This window comes from Homalodisca vitripennis, chromosome 1 (genome assembly GCF_021130785.1).
Source record: "Homalodisca vitripennis isolate AUS2020 chromosome 1, UT_GWSS_2.1, whole genome shotgun sequence".
In the NCBI taxonomy this organism is placed as follows: Eukaryota; Metazoa; Arthropoda; class Insecta; order Hemiptera; family Cicadellidae; genus Homalodisca; species Homalodisca vitripennis.
In genome coordinates, this window is record NC_060207.1 from 141044360 (window position 1) to 141065770 (window position 21411).

At 35.0% G+C, this 21411-nt stretch overlaps 1 protein-coding gene across 5 annotated transcripts in view; it reads left to right on the forward strand.

Moving 5' to 3' along the window:
* LOC124372424 (DNA-directed RNA polymerases I, II, and III subunit RPABC3) overlaps positions 1-21411 on the forward strand; it is a 218726-nt gene that overhangs the window by 137674 nt on the left and 59641 nt on the right. For all 5 annotated transcript variants that reach the window (XM_046830832.1, XM_046830848.1, XM_046830836.1 and 2 more), the window contains exon 3: positions 20695-20875. In XM_046830832.1, coding sequence (XP_046686788.1) covers positions 20695-20875 — 181 coding nt within the window. The remainder of the gene's footprint in view (positions 1-20694; positions 20876-21411) is intronic.

Consider the following 21411-nt stretch of genomic DNA (forward strand, 5'->3'; position numbering starts at 1 on the left):
CGCGCCCCTTCACCATCCCGTACATTTCGTAACTTAACCATGATGAAACGCAATAACTCGTTGAATAAATGCCGTTTTCCTCTATGGTTTAACCGGGACATCGTTTTGATTCCGGCAATTTTGTGTTGACATTTTGGAATAGTGTGGGGCTTTGCGGTTGAAGATAATATGTAACATACTGGATAGTGGATACTCCCCCTTCACAATTAAGGTAGGTCGGTGAATTTATGCTTTTAAAAATGTTACGTTATCATAAATTGTGTTATGAATTTTGGTGTCACGTAGTTAAAACGTTATATAGAAAAATGTGCTCCCTGTGTCATAATTAGCGCAGTTTTTGTCGTTCGTAAGGTTGTGCAATACATTTTGGCTGCATACCAAAGTCCGGTTTATGAAACCGAGTTTTATTTGTAAATTGTATGTATTGAGAGTATATTAAAAAGTAAAATTCCAAAAAAATAAATAGCGATTTCAAAAATGATGGACATTAGTGAATATACATACATCTTGGTACCACCTTCAGTTTTATTGATCTGCTCCCTACAAAATATACTGTAATAAAAAAATATAACACTGTTGAAGTCTTCAGGATCAATTCATTAGATTCAAGATAGATTTGTTTTTATAGTTTTCACTTGTTATATTTTATGAGGAAAAAATTGTCCTCTGAAATGGAAATGATTTGTCTACATTTATAACAGAATTGTATAAATACAGAATATTAATGATTTTTTGTATGAATTCAAATATTAATTATAAACATTAATGAACTATTAATAATATTAAACTAGTATAGAATTAGTTTTACATTGAAATATAAACAAAACCTAAAAATGATTTGGGCATAATTTCTAGTTTCTAACTCTAATCTATATTAGTTATCAGATAATGCCTGATCAGAAAAACATACAACAACTTATTATTTTCTCTTTAGATGTTTATATTTTTGCTAGTCAAGCAACTTTTCAATGTGATCATATTTGATTTCGTTCGTGAAAACTGTAAAGATAGATTACTCATAGGACAGTAAATCCTAAATTGTATAGTTTCCTAACTTTTTTGTATTTTTCACGCAGTAATTGTATTAGAGACCTATTAATTCAAGTTTGTTACTGACTATACTCATAGGACAGTAAATCCTAAATTGTATAGTTTCCTAACTTGGTATCAATTTACAATAACGTGACCATGGAAAGCTATGTTCATTTTTTTCCTGAAAACTACAATTTTTCCTGAAAACAATAGTGAAGAAAAAATTCGTCGGCAACGAAAATCAAAGGAGTTACGATTTTTTGAAATCCTCTGAAAACTCTGTTTTTGACAGTACCTCTGGCAATTTTACTGAAATGATGCTGACTAGTACGTTAATCCTGTCAACGATGCCTGCCCGCTGCGCAGTGCTGCGCACTGCTTGCTCTTTTAGAAAAAAAAATTAACTCGAGCTTGCAAAAGTCGAATCCCAGATCACGTGATGCCCCTGATCCTTAACCCTCCAAGTGTTGTTCGACAAAATTTTGTCGGTTATTTTCCATCTTTAACGCAATAATGCCCGAAAGGAATCAATATAATACAATAATATACTTTCCCCCCCAGTTTATATGCACCTGTGATAATAATACTTGGCTATAAATGCCCAACCCATGAAAAAAAGTCCATTTTTCATGGTCACGGTATTGTAAATAAATACCCCTAACTTTTTTGTATTTTTCACGCAGTAATTGTATTAGAGACCTATTCAAGTTTGTTACTGACCAATACTGTGGTTTGCAGTACATGGAAGAAATTTTAACCACGCCTAAATTTTCTTAACTTTACCTGTCCTACGCCATTACTTTAAATTAACATTTGCTAACACGTTTACTTAAATAATTTCAAACGTGTTTGAACTAACTAGCTAAAAGGTTGTAGAAGGTTGATCTTTTATACGTCGTTGAAGGTACGGTTATCTCTATGATGAAAAGAAAATATAAATGTGTAACCAAACAATCTTAAGAGCTTTATCTATTCCAAGCAAAACTTACAATTTAATTTTATTATCAATGTATTATCTCAGTTTTACACATTAAATATGTTTCCTACTTAATGTGGGGTGAAGAGAAACTACCTCAATCCGGTGCTCTTGAATTGTCACTTTTACTTATGTCCTATCCAAACGATTCCCTATATTATTTTTATATGTTAAAATCAACTTATAAATTCCATATTTCGCAGTATTTTGCCTACTTATTTATCGAGTTTTTTTAAGGATTCGGCTTTATAAACAGCCATCGTTTTACAAAATAACCTGTTTTAGTTATTAAACACAACACAATTAACTTCTATCTGGTTGGGTGATAGTTGTTGTGACTAGGTGGGTATTAGCGTACCTTCTTTGTTATCAACTTTAAAGAAATACATAAGCGATTTATTACAGTGTATACACATATATTTTGTGCATGGCGTTCCATAAGAATCGTAGTAATCAATAACAAAGGAGCAGTGCAATGTATATTTTCCTCCACTGATTGCAAGTGAAATATGTTACATAAAAACTGAATACATTGTCCGCTGTGGAGTAACCTCGTCTAAAACCGGCTTGCAACTCTGTTACGGTTTGCTGATCTTGTACCCATCCTTTCAGCGTGTTACGTAACTAACTGAAAGTTTAATATACTTTTAAAACGATTCAGTGTTTTAACTTTATCGTACTATCACTAGTATAAACAAATTCAACATTTTCCAATATATAATTTTTATTCTGTGCAAGGCCTTTCTGAATCAAAGATTCCATCATCAGGCACTTCACAAATTATCATCAAATGTTTTAACTTTGTTTAACAGTTCATGTCAAATGAATTTTGTTACTTGAAAAAAGTAATCTGAACCGAAGTGTTACAAACATATACGGACTAAGTCATCAGTTCGGTGTCAGGTATATTAAGGTGTTGTAAAGAACATCTTCATTCTTCATAACTGAATTCAGTGGCAAACGGCTCGGTTTCATCATCCATCGCTCTGATAAGCGTCAATATAATTTCGGCGTATAGTTTTCAGACGAATTAAAAGTAATATTAATTATTAAGTAATGCCCTAATACTAGTTTCCAGACACTAATTACTTCGTCCAAGCTATCTGTAATGTGATTGTAATCCAGACTTGACATTATTTAATTTAGAGTATTGTGTTTCAAATAATGTAACATTATATTTCAAGAGAGGTTGTTTCTGGCATGAAACACAGATGGAACCGGTTCAACACATTCCTTCTTGGACAACCGTCAATTACGCTGATTTTATTTTTGCTGTTAGCGACGGTAACGATGTTTTCAGCTCGTTTTAGCGTGCCCGCTTTGAATTTTTATCGTCGATTTGTAGCCTTTTTGATACCTTCAATTACATAACTAACCTGTGGTCGGCGGCGGGTCACCCACCACCCGCTGTGATATAAACGATATTGGTATGTGGTCAGACCCGCTCACAACACTAAAATCACTTACAATTTCTAACCATTCAATAAATGTCACTACCAAATCCAATTTATGACGGACGATCAAACAAACCCCCACTTGAAAATTCAATTCGCCGCAAGCCGTCTACTTTCCCTCTTGTCCGTCTGTTCCGAAATGGTTATAATAATTTCCACCAATCAAGTTTATTATTGTACACTTTTTGTTTATTGTTCCCTTTCTCGATCAAACATGTAAGTGTACCGATCCTTTTGTGCACAAACGTATTCTCGTCTGAAAATCGTCCGTTTTAATCCACCATTAAACCTAGTTTTTTATTCGATATTGATAACAACGTAATCATCCGTAATGTAATAATTTAAATCACTAGTAGAATATTGGTAATGTCCTTGTAGAAATGGGCGTGATCTGTAAATTTTGAACCAGTTACAGATCTCAGTGCCTTCTTGCAAATTGTTTATCATATTTTTTCAATACTTTTAATCCCTGTTGATTTAAATCGTGTTCACCACAACACCATTGTCACTAACCTCCGAAAGGACTACTAACGCGAACTTAACGGTTGCTTGTATGACTCCAAATGGTACCTGCCAAACTGTATCAGTATGAATGACAACCTGCACCAGTCATACCACAATCCGTTTTTAAATCAGCATTTTTTAAGCACTCTTATCTTTAATTTCCAGTAATTTCAAAATGGTAAAAAAAGTGTTGAGTTACTTGAATTTTGGGTTTTTAAATACATTTGGTTAAAAAAATATATTCCTAATATTTCGCACATTTAAAACGTTCTGTCATTTTTTGGATTAAACTATACGTCATTGTGTGTAGTAAAATATTCTTAGCAATGGAGTAAAAACTCAAGTAAAGTTTGATGCGTCAAACTCTTCTGAAGGCGTTAAAGTAGGCAAATTTCTCGCCGTGGATACCATGGATGTCAATAAGTTTTTACTATACTGACAAGTACTTAGTAGCAAGTTTATCACTACAGCTTTAGAATCTTAGCAACCGTAGCAAGTTTCTTATATAGTACTTACTGGCAATCAGAATACTCTGTCAAAGAATGACATTGTTGTAATTCCACAAAATAACAAATCAAGTAGAAATGTGGGAAATGTTTAGACTTGCACACCAGTGTAGCAGCATTTCTTTATTGGAGAAAGAAGACATGTATACAAAATATAGCTACTTAATTTGGAAGAGATATGTTCAATATGGGAACTCCGTGTTGACTTAAATAAGGAGGTATGGGTATTTACTTTTGGGGTGTGTAAGTACTCAAAGGAGTCGGGGGAAAGTTACTATTCCTGACTCAAGTACCCGGCTTCTTTACGGTTTAAAGGGCGTAATTAATTGTGGTGGTCTCTGTGTTAAATTTCAAGTTACGCTATATTGGTGTATGTTTGAACATATAATAACGATGTAAATGGCTAATAAGCTAGAGTTAGACCACTTTGATGGTCGGCAAACGTAGTTGGTGTGCAGATCGGGATAGTTAACATATGGAACAACAATGGGGTCAGATTTAAGCCTTGAGAAACTCCATGCTAATTTGGAAAGTATTTGAAAGGATTTTCCAACGAATGTAACTAATTGTTCATCGCATTGCGATAATACTAATAAGATTTTAAAACACGTTTGAGGTGGAATTAATATTTTAAAGTCGTAAGATTGACCGGATAAGCCTTCCTAGACTTGCCAACTCAACAGTTCTACCCCTCGCCTTTGTTTCGATTTCTTCTCATCGTTTTGAAATAAGAATACGGTATATTCCGTCCCCACCTTTATAAGCTAGGTTTTAGTAAATTTATTAAAGTCTGCTGATACATATTTTAAATGCGAAACCCGACATCGGCACATCGTTGCACATATGTAAGCCTTAAAATAAACAAAAGAACGCACTATATCTATCAATACAGGAAGTCGCGATAATCTTATCTGCATTGTGATTGAATTATTTTGTTTTACGACAGTCAATACAGCTTTTTTATTTTGTATGTACACCAATACTGTCCTTCCCTGTAACATAAGAAGGAGATATGCACTATCCGTGGACCCACGCCGATATTACTGTTCTTATTTTATATTTTAGAGTAGTACTTCTGAGCATTGTCAATTCTTGGAGACGGTTTTAACAAAAATAGGTTCTAAAAATAATAATTATAAATGGAATGCTCAAATTCATTGTAAGATAGTTATTTGTAGAGAGAGTATGAATAGCGTTTATAGTGTAGTAGATCAAATAGTGTTTAAAGAATTGAAATCAGTGTGATTCGATATTTATTTATTTTTACAGTCCTATGATCAAACAGCTGATTTGAACACTAACGAGAATTTTGAATTATAATTTTTTGTATAACGTTTCATTATAGAAGAATAGTTATTAGACCATAAAATGTCAATCTTTTAAAAGATTTTGTGTGCTCATTTCCATCTTGATGCCCGGTAGTATTTTCCACCCTCGGCTTCACCTTGCGCGTTAATGCAATATCTCCCTGCAATAGGTCACCTTCAAGACTAGTAATGAAGTTTACTAATTTATATTTACTGTATCTGGTACATTCCAAAATAAATATTAATAGATTTAACATGAAACTAAAGAGTAATATCAGTAAACATTACACACATATTACTGTAATATAGAATTTAAATTATAGAAAATGTAAATTGTTTTTAAATAAAATAAACAAATTTCCTAAACAAACCAAGTAACAATAAAAGGAATTAAGGGTTCCTTCATTTACAAAGCTACGTTATTACTTTCAATTCAGCCTAAAATTAAAGAAAATATTGCTATTAGTATTATAGTCTGAGCGTTTGTGAAACCTATTAATGGGGATGAAAAAGCCTTTTTTACTATCTGTCTGTTTGTCCGCACGGTACATAAGTAAAATTTGGAGTCTAATTACTCCAACAATAAAATCACTTGGCGACTTAGTGTGTAGGTAGAACTTTATTATTTAAAACTGATATCAACCCAACTTAATGAATAAAAATGTAAAGGTATCACGTGGTGTGATATCTCGAAAACGTTTTCATTTGTAGATTTTAAATTTTTCATAGTGCATAGAAAAGAATACTTCTATGATGGTGCATGCCCATACATGAGACAATATTATTAGACAAGTATATTTTTTAAAGCTTTTAAAAATAGACAATTTATTTCCATTTTGCAACTACTGTTATAAAATATATCAGTTAATCTTTTTTTAATTTAATTTATTCTATTTTTAAATGTTGATATTTTCAGCTGTCAACCTGTTTATCTTCTAATATGTTTTAGTACTAATTTTCACTTTTCTATTACACTGATTTTGTTAATTTAGCTACCAACAGAACAAAATCCAAAGACTTTTTTAATGTCTTTTCATTGTGGTGTTTACAATGATATCCCTAGAATATTAGTTTGGTATACAAATTGAACAACTGCGCCTTGTAATTTGTTGGAATGAACTGCTCTACTTCTTCGTACTTAAGTGTTGGCCTTTGTTGATGCCTTTTAATCCTCTACACGTAATATGGCTGTCCTATAAAAGACTCTTGATCTTGCTACTACAAGTTTATTCGGTAACAGATAACGGTTGGTTCACAGATGTGAGAACTACTTTAACTATTTTTGCTTGGTTGTCTACTTTAAACATGTTTATGGCGACATGATCTATGGTACCATTTTCTCCTTTCTTATGTTTACTACGCCTTGAAATCTTACAAAAGATTTTATAATTTATAATTCTCAACCAAGTGAAAGTTTCTAAAATTTCTATATTAAACTATATAAATTTCTAAATTTCAACTTAATTAATTTTGTATAATAGCTTTTCCCTATGACATTTAGCGAGATTATTTATAATAGCAAACTCTTCTTCTAGCTACATATGTATTTTTATCAATATGACGAGATTATTCAATTCATTTGTAGCTTATTTATATTAATTGCAAAATTGTATAAGCGTTCGAGGTTTGACAGCTTGTCGTTTCAGTACGGCGCATAGCACGTTTATAGGTAATTCAATAATAACTATGTTGTGATATTTTAATTTTTATTGCATGTAGATTTGATTTAAACTAAGTAATTAACGATATTCATTTGTAAAACAATTAAATAAATAACAAGTTTTAAAATAACAAAAATGGCCTCTACTATTGCAGCATGAAATATATAACGAATTTGTTTTTGCACATCATCAATCTTCGAAATATGATTTATCATTCGTATTTGCTCTCATAATTGCAATTTTTATAATATTTTTTAATTACGTTGAAGTGTTTAGTTATGTCATGACAAGAATATTTTGGGCGTGATATCGCTATTCTATAAATGTAGTTCGCCATTTCTGTGATTACAGTAATTTTCCATTTTCAATTATTATTTTACCGGCGAAACATTTTAAAATTTTCATTTGAGTGATCAATAAATTAGTTTGATCATTAATATTGAATTTTAAATTAGGTTTATGTAAAAAAATATTTTACATACGGGTTTGTACTTATATTTTATTTTTGGAATTTACTACGAGATAGTAGGTAATACTTAATGGGATTCTTGAAAGATGAATGAAGTATATTATGAGAATGTGATATTATTGTCATAGATTACAAATACGCTATTTTCGTCTATAAGCGTATATTGTACAAACATTTTTTGTATGAATACTTTTCAATAAATAAATAGAAATTACATTACAGTATCAATCGAGTGAAAAATAATAAGAAACTTATTAAAATGTAACAAAACAGGTTCATAAAATGAAGTATTGTTAAAGTTGTCGGGCTGTGAATGATTAGTAAGTAGCGAGCGTTCAACTTCAACTTTACTTTTCAAACATTTTATTTCATTAAAACTTTCTTAACTAACTTCTCTTTTATGGATAGCATAATTATTCCAAAATTTAAAAATATTGATCGCCTTATAAATTACTAAAATTACCCTTAAACTAAAAAATGTGTTTTGTAAGTATATTTCCTATTATAGAGTGCAGTTTATTATTGAATACGAATGATTCCTATGAGGTAGCTGGATACGGAAATTTGTAAAATCGTTAAATATTACAAGAATAGAAACACGACGTTTCGAGGAATGTTATCTGCTCTCTTCTTTATTGACCAAATATTAACATATAAATTTAAGCATTTAAAAACTAAACAATTCAAACAATTCAAATTTGTCGTATGCTAATTTGTTTATTTTTGTATTTTAGAATTTTACACATGAAGAATAGGGCAGATACCAAATTTCGAGACTTTTATTGTAACACCTAACATTAGTAATCTTGCTATTACTTACAGTAAGTTCCTGGCCCCCCAACGTAAGATAGTTCCTGGCCCCCCAACGTAAGATAGTTCCTGCTATAGATTACAAATTTCACGTAGTAACTTTTACTCTCAGATTCCTGTTACACGAATTCTAAATATCCAGTACAAATACATTGAATTTCAAGTATTTCATACTTAAATAGTTTTAAAATATCTGTTACATCATTGAATGAACAGGTCAGTTATTAAATTCGATATTATTTAAGGAGACAAGGTATCCTTTATTACCGCCTTCACACCCCTACTCCACTCACACGAATGATTCTAGCCACAGCCCGGCACAGATGTCCAACAATCATACAGGAAGTATAATTGCGTTCGCGACGTATTTAACACACATGTATGACATGAGCGAGCGTGTGCTTGTTTGTTTCTGTGTATGATAGCTCTTTACTCACAAAATAGAATCTAGCCACAGTTCCTGCACCAATATACGAACAAACTTACCGAGAACATATGTATGTTGTCGACCGTATTTAACACAAATGTAGGTCATGAGAGTGTGCATGTTAGCTCTTTATTCACAAAATAGAATCTAGATACAGCCCGTGCACCAATATAGAACAAACTTACCGAGAGCATCTGTTTGTTGTCTACCGTATTTAACAGATATGTATGTCTTGAGCGTGTGCATGTTAGCTCTTTACTCACAAAATAGAATCTATCCACAGCCCCTGCACCAATATACAACCAACTTACCGAGAGCATATGTTTGTTGTCGACCGTTTCTAACAGAAATGAACGTCATGAGCATATGCTTGTTTGTTTGTGTGCATGTTAGCTCTTTACTCACAAAATAGAATCTAGCCACATCCCCTACACCAATATACAGTAAACTTACCGAGTGCATATGTTTGTTGTCGACCGAATTTAACAGAAATGTAGGTCATGAGCGTGTGCATGTTAGCTCTTTAAACACAAAATAAAATCTAGCCCCAACCCGTGCACCAATATACAATAAACTTACCGAGAGCATGTGTTTCTTGTCGACCGTATTTAACACAAATGTAGGTCATGAGTGTGTGCATGTTAGGTCTTTACTCACAAAATAAAATCTAGCCCCAACCCGTGCACCAATATACAACAAACTTACCGAGAGCATGTGTTTGTTGTCGACCGTATTTAACACAAATGTAGGTCATGAGCGTGTGCATGTTAGGTCTTTACTCACAAAATAGAATCTAGCCACAGCCCCTGCACCAATATACAATAAACTTACCGAGAGCATATTTTTTGTTGTCGACCGTATTTAACATAAATGTATGACATGAGAGTGTGCTTGTTTGTTTGTGTGCATTGTGTTTGTGTGCTCTTTACTCACAACATAGAATCTATCTACAGCCCCTGCACCATAATACAACAAACTTACCGAGAACATATGTTTATTTTCGACCGTATTTAACACAAATATATGACGTGAGAGTGTGCTTTTTTGTTCGTGTGCATGTTAGCTCTTTACTCACAACTTAGAATCTAGCCACAGCCCCAGCACCAATGTACAACAAACTTACCGAGAACATATGTTTGTTGTCGACCATATTTAACACAAATGTTGACATGAAAGTGTGCTTTTTTGTTTGTGTGCTTGTTAGCTGTTTACTTAAAAAATAGAATCTAGCCACAGCCCCTGCATTAATATACAACAAACTTACCGAGAGCAATGTTTGTTGTCGACCGTATTAAACAGAAATGTACGTCATGAGCATATGCTTGTTTGTTTGTGTGCATGTTAGCTCTTTAGTCACAAAATTAGAATCTAGCCACAGCCCCTGCACCAATATGGAACAAATTTACCGAGCGCATATCTTTGTTGTCGACCGTATGTAACACACATGTATGACATGAGAGTGTGCTTTTTTGTTTGTGTGCGTATTAGCTCTTTACTCACAAAATAGAATCTAGCCACATCCCCTGCACCAATATACAACAAACTTACCGAGAGCATATGTTTGTTGTCGACCGTATTTACCACAAATGTAGGTCATGAGCGTGTGCATGTTAGCTCTTTACTCACAAAATAGAATCTAGCTACATCCCCTGCACCAATATACAACAAACTTACCGAGAGCATATGTTTGTTGTCGACCGTATTTAACACAAATGTAGGTCATGAGCGTGTGCATGTTAGCTCTTTAAACACAAAATAGAATCTAGCCACATCCCCTGCACCAATATACAACAAACTTACCGAGAGCATATGTTTGTTGTCGACCGTATTTAACACAAATGTAGGTCATGAGCGTGTGCATGTTAGCTCTTTAATCACAAAATAGAATCTAGCTACAGCCCCTGCACCAATATACAACAAACTTACCGAGAGCTATGTTTGTTGTCGACCGTATTTAACAAAAATGTACGTCATGAGCACATGCTTGTTTGTTTGTGTGCATGTAAGCTCTTATTCACAAAATAGAATCTAGCCACATCCCCTACACCAATATACAACAATCTTACCGAGAGCATATATTTGTTGTCGACCGTATTTAACACAAATGTATGACATGAGAGTGTGCTTTTTTTTGTGCGTCTCAGCTCTTTACTCACAAAATAGAATCTAGCCACATCCCCTACACCAAAATACAACAATCTTACCGAGAGCACATATTTGTTGTCGACCGTATTTATCACAAATGTAGGTCAAGAGCGTGTGCATGTAAGCTCTTTACTCACAAAATAGAATCTAGCTACAGCCCCTGCACCAATATACAACAAACTTACCGAGAGCATATGTTTGTTGTCGACCGTATTTAACACAAATGTAGGTCATGAGCGTGTGCATGTTAGCTCTTTAAACACAAAATAGAATCTAGCCACATCCCCTGCACCAATATACAACAAACTTACCGAGAGCATATGTTTGTTGTCGACCGTATTTAACACAAATGTAGGTCATGAGCGTGTGCATGTTAGCTCTTTACTCACAAAATAGAATCTAGCTACAGCCCCTGCACCAATATACAACAAACTTACCGAGAGCTATGTTTGTTGTCGACCGTATTTAACACAAATGTAGGTCATGAGCGTGTGCATGGTAGCTCTTTAATCACAAAATAGAATCTAGCCACATCCCCTGCACCAATATACAACAAACTTACCGAGAGCATATGTTTGTTGTCGACCGTATTTAACAGAAATGTACGTCATGAGCACATGCTTGTTTGTTTGTGTGCATGTTAGCTCTTTACTCACAAAATAGAATCTAGCCACATCCCCTGCACCATTATACTGCAAACTTACCGAGAGCATATGTTTGTTGTCGACCGTATTTAACAGAAATGTAGGTCAAGAGCGTGTGCATTGTAGCTCTTTAATCACAAAATAGAATCTAGCCACATCCCCTGCACCAATATACAGCAAACTTACCGAGAGCATATGTTTGTTGTCGACCGTATTTAACACAAATGTAGGTCAAGAGCGTGTGCATGTTAGCTCTTTATTCACAAAATAGAATCTAGCTACAGCCCCTGCACCAATATACAACAAACTTACCGAGAGCTATGTTTGTTGTCGACCGTATTTAACAGAAATGTAGGTCATGAGCGTGTGCATGGTAGCTCTTTAATCACAAAATAGAATCTATCCACAGCCCCTGCACCAATATACAGCAAACTTACCGAGAGCATATGTTTGTTGTCGACCGTATTTACCACAAATGTAGGTCAAGAGCGTGTGCATGTTAGCTCTTTACTCACAAAATAGAATCTAGCTACAGCCCCTGCACCAATATACAACAAACTTACCGAGAGCTATGTTTGTTGTCGATCGTATTTAACAGAAATGTAGGTCATGAGCGTGTGCATGGTAGCTCTTTAAACACAAAATAGAATCTAGCCACCCACATCCCCTGCACCAATATACAACAAACTTACCGAGAGCATATGTTTGTTGTCGACCGTATTTACCACAAATGTAGGTCAAGAGCGTGTGCATGTTAGCTCTTTACTCACAAAATAGAATCTAGCTACAGCCCCTGCACCAATATACAAAAAACTTACCGAGAGCTATGTTTGTTGTCGACCGTATTTAACAGAAATGTAGGTCATGAGCGTGTGCATGGTAGCTCTTTAATCACAAAATAGAATCTAGCCACCCACATCCCCTGCACCAATATACAGCAAACTTACCGAGAGCATATGTTTGTTGTCGACCGTATTTAACAGAAATGTAGGTCAAGAGCGTGTGCATGTTAGCTCTTTACTCACGAAATAGAATCTAGCCACATCCCCTGCACCAATATACAACAAACTTACCGAGAGCATATGTTTGTTGTCGACCGTATTTACCACAAATGTAGGTCAAGAGCGTGTGCATGTTAGCTCTTTACTCACAAAATAGAATCTAGCCACATCCCCTACACCAGTATACAACAAACTTACCGAGAGCATATGTTTGTTGTCGACCGTATTTAACAGAAATGTAGGTCATGAGCACATGCTTGTTTGTTTGTGTGCATGTTAGCTCTTTACTCACAAAGTAAAATCTAGCCACAGCCCCTGCACCAGTATACAACAATCTTACCGAGAGGATATGTTTGTTGTCGACCGTACTTAACAGAAATGTAGGTCATGACTGTGTGCATGTTAGCTCTTTACTCACAAAATAGAATCTAGCCACATCCCCTACACCAGTATACAACAAACTTACCGAGAGGATATGTTTGTTGTCGACCGTACTTAACAGAAATTTAGGTCATGACTGTGTGCATGTTAGCTCTGTACTCACAAAATAGAATCTAGCCACAGCCCCTGCACCAGTATACAACAAACCTACCGAGAGCATATGTTTGTTGTTGACCGTATTTATCAGGAATGTAGTTCATGACTGTGTGCATGTTAGCTCTTTACTCACAAAATATAAACTAGCCACAGCCCTGCATCAATGTTCAACAAATATATCTAGATCATATTTGCATTTTTGACTGTATTTAACACAGATGTAGGACATGAGCGTGTGCTTGTTTGCTTGGGTGCATGTTAGCTCTTGAATTATTTGCTTTTACAATGATTCCCGAGCCAAGGGCACGGTGCACTATCTTGTGCAACAGGAAATTGCCTTTGCGTACTTGTGTAAGGAGTTTGTTATCATTGCGTGCAATTGAAGTTGTAAAGTCCTCTGTGATTGCCTTAATACATCGCCTGTGTGATGTGGTGGAATTTATTGTCTATTCCAACATAGCGTTAGATCTGCAAGGCAAATTGCCATTCACTATGACTAATGTGAACTTTTTTAGTTCTATAATTTTATGAGGTTCCAGTCACAGTGTAATTTTATACCAAGCCCTTTTATACTCGTATAATCCCTAGTAGTATTCCGAACGATAAACGTTCTTACATAGTTTATGAGTGCAACAAAGAGAGACATAACCGAGTCAGTTTTTAAAGGTATATTTAGTGTAATCCTCAGTTTTGGATTTCATAACTTGAATACATATGGTGCGGACATTTACATTGTCTTTGATTTATTTGTGCAGTATACTGCTGGTAAATTGAGGTAATTGAACTTTGTTTGAAATACATAAAAATTAATTAATAAATATTATTATAATTAGCGTGGATAAAAATACTATTGAAATAAGTGGAAATTATTAACATTTTTAAGTTGAATGTTCTAATTGTAGGTTTGTCCAGATCGATTCCGCAATTTTGATCATATCTAAATACACGTGTATGTTTGTTTAATTGTGCTTACATATTATTAGACACTGGTCCACATAACTGCATAGAACGTTCTTGGCAATCGGTCTAAGCGTAGTCAATATGATAATACAAGTAATGTGTCTTGTGCATTCTACGTTTATTGTGATTTATCTGAATACTAAAGTATTTACTACTACAATTTTATTACTGAATATATCACAACATAAATATTCCCGAGTATGCACTAGAAAGTGAATAGTTAAAAGGATAATTATTATTAGTAAGTTTTACCGAAATTGTTGAGTTAAGTAAGCAGCTCATACATACATTAAGGTAAATAATTGTTTTCAATATCAATGATCATTGCACGCATCATAAAAAGAACACATTAAAGAAAAGTAATAACGGTTTGAATTATTGTGCCACGAAAGAAAAAACCCGTTCACTATTTTGGTGGAATGTATTGTTCATATTTTCTAAAGGCACTTTTAATCATCTGGCTTTAAAATTGACAGTTGTAATCTTTAAACCATTCCAGAAATGTCTTTTTGTAATTGAAGCTGCTGAGCCAGCAGTATTTTTGTATGAACTCTAGGATTAATTACTTTTGTATGTATTTATCTTTTAATTTATTTGATAAAACTAATTCAATGTGAGTAAGGTTTGGATTATAACTCTGGATTATATTCGAGGTCGTATAATTATAATGTAAAAAATCTTTAGTTTCGTTTTATTGGGATTGAATTTAAACGTACTGAAAAAATATTTCGTACTGAATTTATTTGTTTTAAGTTAAAAAATATACTTAGGTTTGCTCTTAACTGGTTTTTGTCAGAGGGCGACTCTTGAGTAATTGATAACTTGAATGAATGGTACAAGTTAAGTACTCTTCCCTATATCTAATGTAGAATGGCTTTTAGAAATACTCTCCCAACCATGAAACTAAGAAATTACACACATCCGGTGATATATTGCATTTTAACAGATCTAATCATGAATACAACATTCCATCAATGAATATGTTAATAGCCTAGACCTTAAAATGATAGATTGCTTCGATATTATTCTGTCATGTGTAAATGGAAACACGTTTTAGCCTATGTAGCTATGTGCTCTGCAGGTAGACGGACAACTGCTTGAACTCTACTAAGTTCTTCCTACTAATTAATATGAGCCAATTTATTAAGACCACTATATATATACAGTAAAGTAGAAAATACCAGAGCCCGTAATTTCAACATTCCGTATATTTTATTGGATAGCTCTTATGATTTCAGTGACACTTGAACTATTTTAGACCAACCTAGAAAAACTCTAGGTTCGAAGTTCATAGCTTTCTTAGTTAAAGCGCTTATGGTGTAATACGATTGGGTCTTACGATATTTTAAACATGGAATTAGTCATATATCATCGATCAGGTAAGCGCCCATTTTCTGATTTTATTATTAAGAGGACCAGAGGTTAAGCAAAATTGCGAGTAATTCTTATTTCAGGTCTTTCACTTCTAGTTCGAATTAATTCTATTTCCAACGCAAAATTGGTGGTTGCTATTTTGCCCCGAGAAACAATACAGGGTGGCGCAAAAGTCACTGGACAGTTGGTTAACACAAGACTAAATTTATTTGAAATTATTTTTATTACAAACAATACTTGCAATTATTTTTTATATTCAAATTGTTTTCCGTCTTCATTAATACATCTTTGAAGTCTGGAATACTGTTACGCACTCTACTGCATAGTGTGGGATCATTGTCCAAATCATAAAATGCGTCATGTATGTAGTCTTTCAGTTCGTCAATAGTATGAGGCTTTCGAGAATAAACAGAGTCCTTGACTACTCCCCACAGGAAAAAATCCATTTCTGTGATATCTGGTGAACGTGGGGTATGTCAATATCTGCCCTTCGACCAATAGCTTTTCTTTGGAAACGTTCGTTTAAATAATCGCGAACGGCAGTGGCGTAATGTGGTGGAGCACCATCGTGTTGAAAGTAAAGTTCTTGAAAGTTTTCTGCAAACGTCATGAGTCCTGGTACCGCGTAATTCAGAAGCATATCCAAATATTTATCTCCTGTCACTGTTCCTTCAAAAAAATATGGTCCAAGTACGCCAAATGATGATATTGCCCCCAAACACTCACACCAGGTTGATTCAGCTGGTGCTCTAACAAAAGACTTTGATTGTCAGTATACCAATAAGTACAGTTATGTCTGTTAACTTGTCCGCTTAACTTAAAATTGGCCTCGTGAGACCAAATAATTTTATTAAAAAGGTTAGGATCATGTTTGTGTTGGTTAAGCATCAATCCACAAAACTGAAGTCGTCGACCTGGATCATCTTCAAGTAACCCAGGTAATAAACGTGGAATGTAAGATTTATAATTCTGTTTGTGTGACATTCTTTGCACTGACCTTCGTGATAAATACAGCTCAGATGCTAATAGTCTGGTCGATTTTCGAGGACTTTTGGTTACAGCTAAACATACCCGCAATAAATTGTCATCAGTTGAGACTGTCGTTGGGCGGCCAGACCTCTGTGCATCCATAACAGATCCGTGTTGTTCAAATCTATCTCGTGTGTCGTACACTGTTTGTCTAGACGGTGGTTTTGATCTAAAGTGTATTCCCCATTCATTAACAACTGCGATAGCACCACTTTTATAAAATGTTTTTAACGCGAAAATCCTTTCTTTTTTCGTTAACATTATGACTAATGTTTAACAAAAATTCTATTAGAAAAATAATAATTCGGGGACTACAGCTTTAAACACGTGTCACAGATGAACTCACTAGTTCGATTGTTGTGTGTTTCATTGCATTGTATTGCCAACTTGAAAATGCATAATTACCAACATTTAGTAATTCCAACATCATGGACGAAAACTATTGTACTACGTCTTGCTGTTATTTTTTTTCTTCTTTTAACCAACTCTCCAGTGACTTTTACGCCACCCTGTATATAGACCCAAATATTATTTTGTAATGTGGTTGGATTCAAAACAGTACAGTTTTCTAAAACTAAAATCAATATCAATAATACTAATACATTTAAATACTTACATTATGACAGCTGTCATCCATACGTAAATATGATACACGGTGCAGTAGAGTACATGTTCTTGCTTTCCAATCAAAGTTTGCAATATTATACTATATTCTCGATAACGTCTAGAAATTATATTAGTATTTATATACTTAGTCAGTATTGTATACCTCATCAGTGAGAAATGGACGCAATGTCCCCTCGACGATTTTCTGGTATTAAAATTACATTTAGTGTCTAGTGTATTGCTTTGTGATTCCACTTCTTCCTACAATGTCTAAGGAATCCAAATTTAATTCCTTATATATACATTATCAATTTAGTGTGCCTACATCCATAATATGTAAAATCCAAAATATATTAATTGGTTTGCCATGATGCCACGATGCTGAAATAAAAAGTTTTGTTACTTTTGTTACGCTTTCACTCTACAAAAATGTAAAAAATTGAAAAAACCTTGTTAAATTAATTAAACATTTGGTCATGCTGTCGTAATACAATGTTTACACATAGTGATTGCATTAAACAGGCACTTTCATATTACATAGGTTTAGAGACTAAGGTGAAATATTTGCAGATTTAGAGACCAAATAGTGGGGCCTAACTAAAAGGAATTTTCGAAATAACAATAGCTCTATATTCATCTCGGGGACTGTAACAATGTCCATGTAACATTTCAGCACAATCGGTTGAATAGGTTACGCGTGAAAGCAAAACAAACTAACAAAGGCACTTTCATATTACATAGGTTTAGAGACTAAGATGGAATATTTGCAGATTTAGAGACCAAATAGTGGGGCCTAACTAAAAGGAATTTTCGAAATAACAATAGCTCTATATTCATCTCGGGGACTGTAACAATGTCCATGTAACATTTCAGTACAATCGGTTGAATGGGTTACGCGTGAAAGCAAAACAAACTAACAAAGGCACTTTCGCATTTACAAAATTATTAGAATATGAATACGCCTTGTAAAATTGTCACTTACAAGCATTAGTCCCATGTAAAAGATGGTCAGTGCATCCGTTTTTCACATCGAGAACCCACATTAACAATTAAAATTGGCTAAGCATTTGTGAAGTCTGTCACGCAATGAGCTGACAAAATGTATGTTAATCTGTCTATTCGCTGGAAATTTCGAAAGAAATTAGCTGTAGATATGAAATTTATTATGAAACTTTATTTATATTTAGGCAAGAGTTCGACAATGTGTAGAGTTCCAGTCTTCAGCCTGTCGTTAGCGAAACTTTGTCGCGGCACGCGGTCTGGCATGTTTTACCTGGTCTTACTCTAACCTTAACAAATAAATGGTTCCGGACTATTTTGTATCGTCGGTACAGAAATACAGAAATGGTTTATGTCAATACCTCCTACAGTTATAAGATATTTTATAATATTTTTGTTATGTAATGTATGTCTAAAAATATATTATATCACATATTTGAAATGTTTCAAACATTTTCGGAGGCTCTCGAACGTAATCTTTTCCCTCCTTCAGTTGTTATTTGGAGTGTTACAAACCCCAGAAACATTCAAGTTCCTAATGTTTTCGTTTTGGAAGTCAGGCATACGACAACCCCATCACTAATAACATGCCATTTGGTGCTTGAAGCTCACATAATGTAGTAGAACAGAGCGAGCGAGTACACATATCCTATAACCATATCTTCTGACACGGTCGTGGGTCGTGATGGATGGCAGAGTACGGCTGGCGGTAACTGTTGCCACGCTGCCAAACCTCAAGGTCGCTCGCAGTGCATGCATCACGAACACGGACCGCCATCTTGCACCTCTCACTTCGTTATTGCTCTTTCAGGTGTATCTTTATCTCCTAACTAGAGGGATGTACTTTAGTTATTATGTATCGGTTGCCACGCTGCCAAACCTCAAGGTCGCTCGCAGTGCATGCATCACGAACACGGACCGCCATCTTGCACCTCTCACTTCGTTATTGCTCTTTCAGGTGTATCTTTATCTCCTAACTAGAGGGATGTACGATAGTTATTATGTATCGGTTGCCATGCTGCCAAACCTCAAGGTCGCTCGCAGTGCATGCATCACGAACACGGACCGCCATCTTGCACCTCTCACTTCGTTATTGCTCTTTCAGGTGTATCTTTATCTCCTAACTAGAGGGATGTACGATAGTTATTATGTATCGGTTGCCATGCTGCCAAACCTCAAGGTCGCTCGCAGTGCATGCATCACGAACACGGACCGCCATCTTGCACCTCTCACTTTGTCTTTACTCTTCCAGATGTATCTTTATCTCCTAACTAGAGGGATGTACTTTAGTTATTATGTATCGGTTGCCATGCTGCCAAACCTTAGGGTTGCTTCGTGCATCACGAAAACTAACAGCCATTTTCACCTCTCATCTTGCCTCTGCTCTTTTAGATGTATCTTTATCTCTGAACTAGAGGGTTGTACGATTGAAATTATGTCACAGATGCCATACTGTCATACCTCAACATTTCACCTTACACCTCGCCTCTACTTTCTCAGATGCATCTTTATCTCCAAACTTGAGGGACGTATGATAGCCATTAGTATGTAATGGTTACCACACCGCCATACCTCAATCTTGCACCTCTCTCCTCACCTCAGCTCTGTCAGATGTATCTTTGTCTCTGTACAAAATGGAAGTATGATAGCTATTAAATATTGGCTAACAGTCTTCTAGGATGAGGTCCCGTAATCAAAATACAACTTTTAGTCTAATGACATTTGTCTCGAAAAATGCGTTCTCTAAGATAAAACCCTCGTACGTTTGAACAAATTTTAATTTTTTTTCAGCAGCTCTTGTATCCACTTAGGGGTTTTTTACATACCCACTACCTAGTTAAGAATCTGAACTCCACGAAGCATGAGGCTGCTAGATGTTTCTTGTCTTCCGACCTTGGCAGTAAATCCGACAATCAAGGTGGATAACTTCAAGGGTTTTCAGTTCAATTTTGCCAAATTAAGAAAAGAGCTGTTACTTAAAGCACTGTTGTATACAGCATTCTTTTAAACAAAGAATTACATTTTTAAACATTGTGTAAGATAATATTTCAAATGTATTTCCAACTTAATATTATTAGTCTTGTATATATAGTATAATATTATACGTTTGCTGTAGCGGTTTGACAAGCATCGAATATGTGTGTTTGACTTTCATACTAAGTCGCCAATTTATCCCCCACCAGCTATGTTGATTTCAAAATTTAAAGTTTGCAATGATACTTTCAAGAATACCGACTGTTATGTTTTTTATAGGGGATAAGTTCCGGCTGGTGTTGGCCACCACACTGCGAGAGGACGGGTTTCCCGACAGCGGCGACTGGAACCCTCAGGATGCCGAAGGTTCCCGGGCTGACAGCTTCGAGTACGTCATGTTCGGCAAGATCTACCGCATCGAGGGCGATGAGAACTCTAAGGAGCCGTCCAAGAACAAACTGTAAGTACTTTTTAATTCTTTTATTCGATTGATCTTCTACGATCTACGTCATTCCCCAACCTCCTTGAAAACGAATAAATAGTGTTCAAAAGCAAAAACACCGAGGTTGTCATTGCTTGAAATAAGCAAATAAACGTTATTTCCTGTGAAGACTGCGCTGTGTGTCGGTTGAGTTTCCAAATGTTTGTCTCGTGCATACGACGCACAATGATAATCAATTGACAGACGGGTATCGAGATAGCTGAAACAATTGGAACAGTATAGCGTGGGGGAAATTAAGTAATGAAACATCGATAGTTATGCATCGAATTGTGAAACATCGAATTGTTTTAAAAACCTGTTTAGTCACAGGGAGTGATTCGTAATATCCTTGGAATTTACTACAAGGAAAAACAGGACAGGGCGTCGTGATGGTAGTGATCGGGAATAACCAATGGGTGGCTTTATTCCATAATACCAACAATCATTTTGTGCGAATTTTGCACATCCAGAGAATATACTTCTTGATGATACGTTTGATCCGCCTTCAGAGGAAT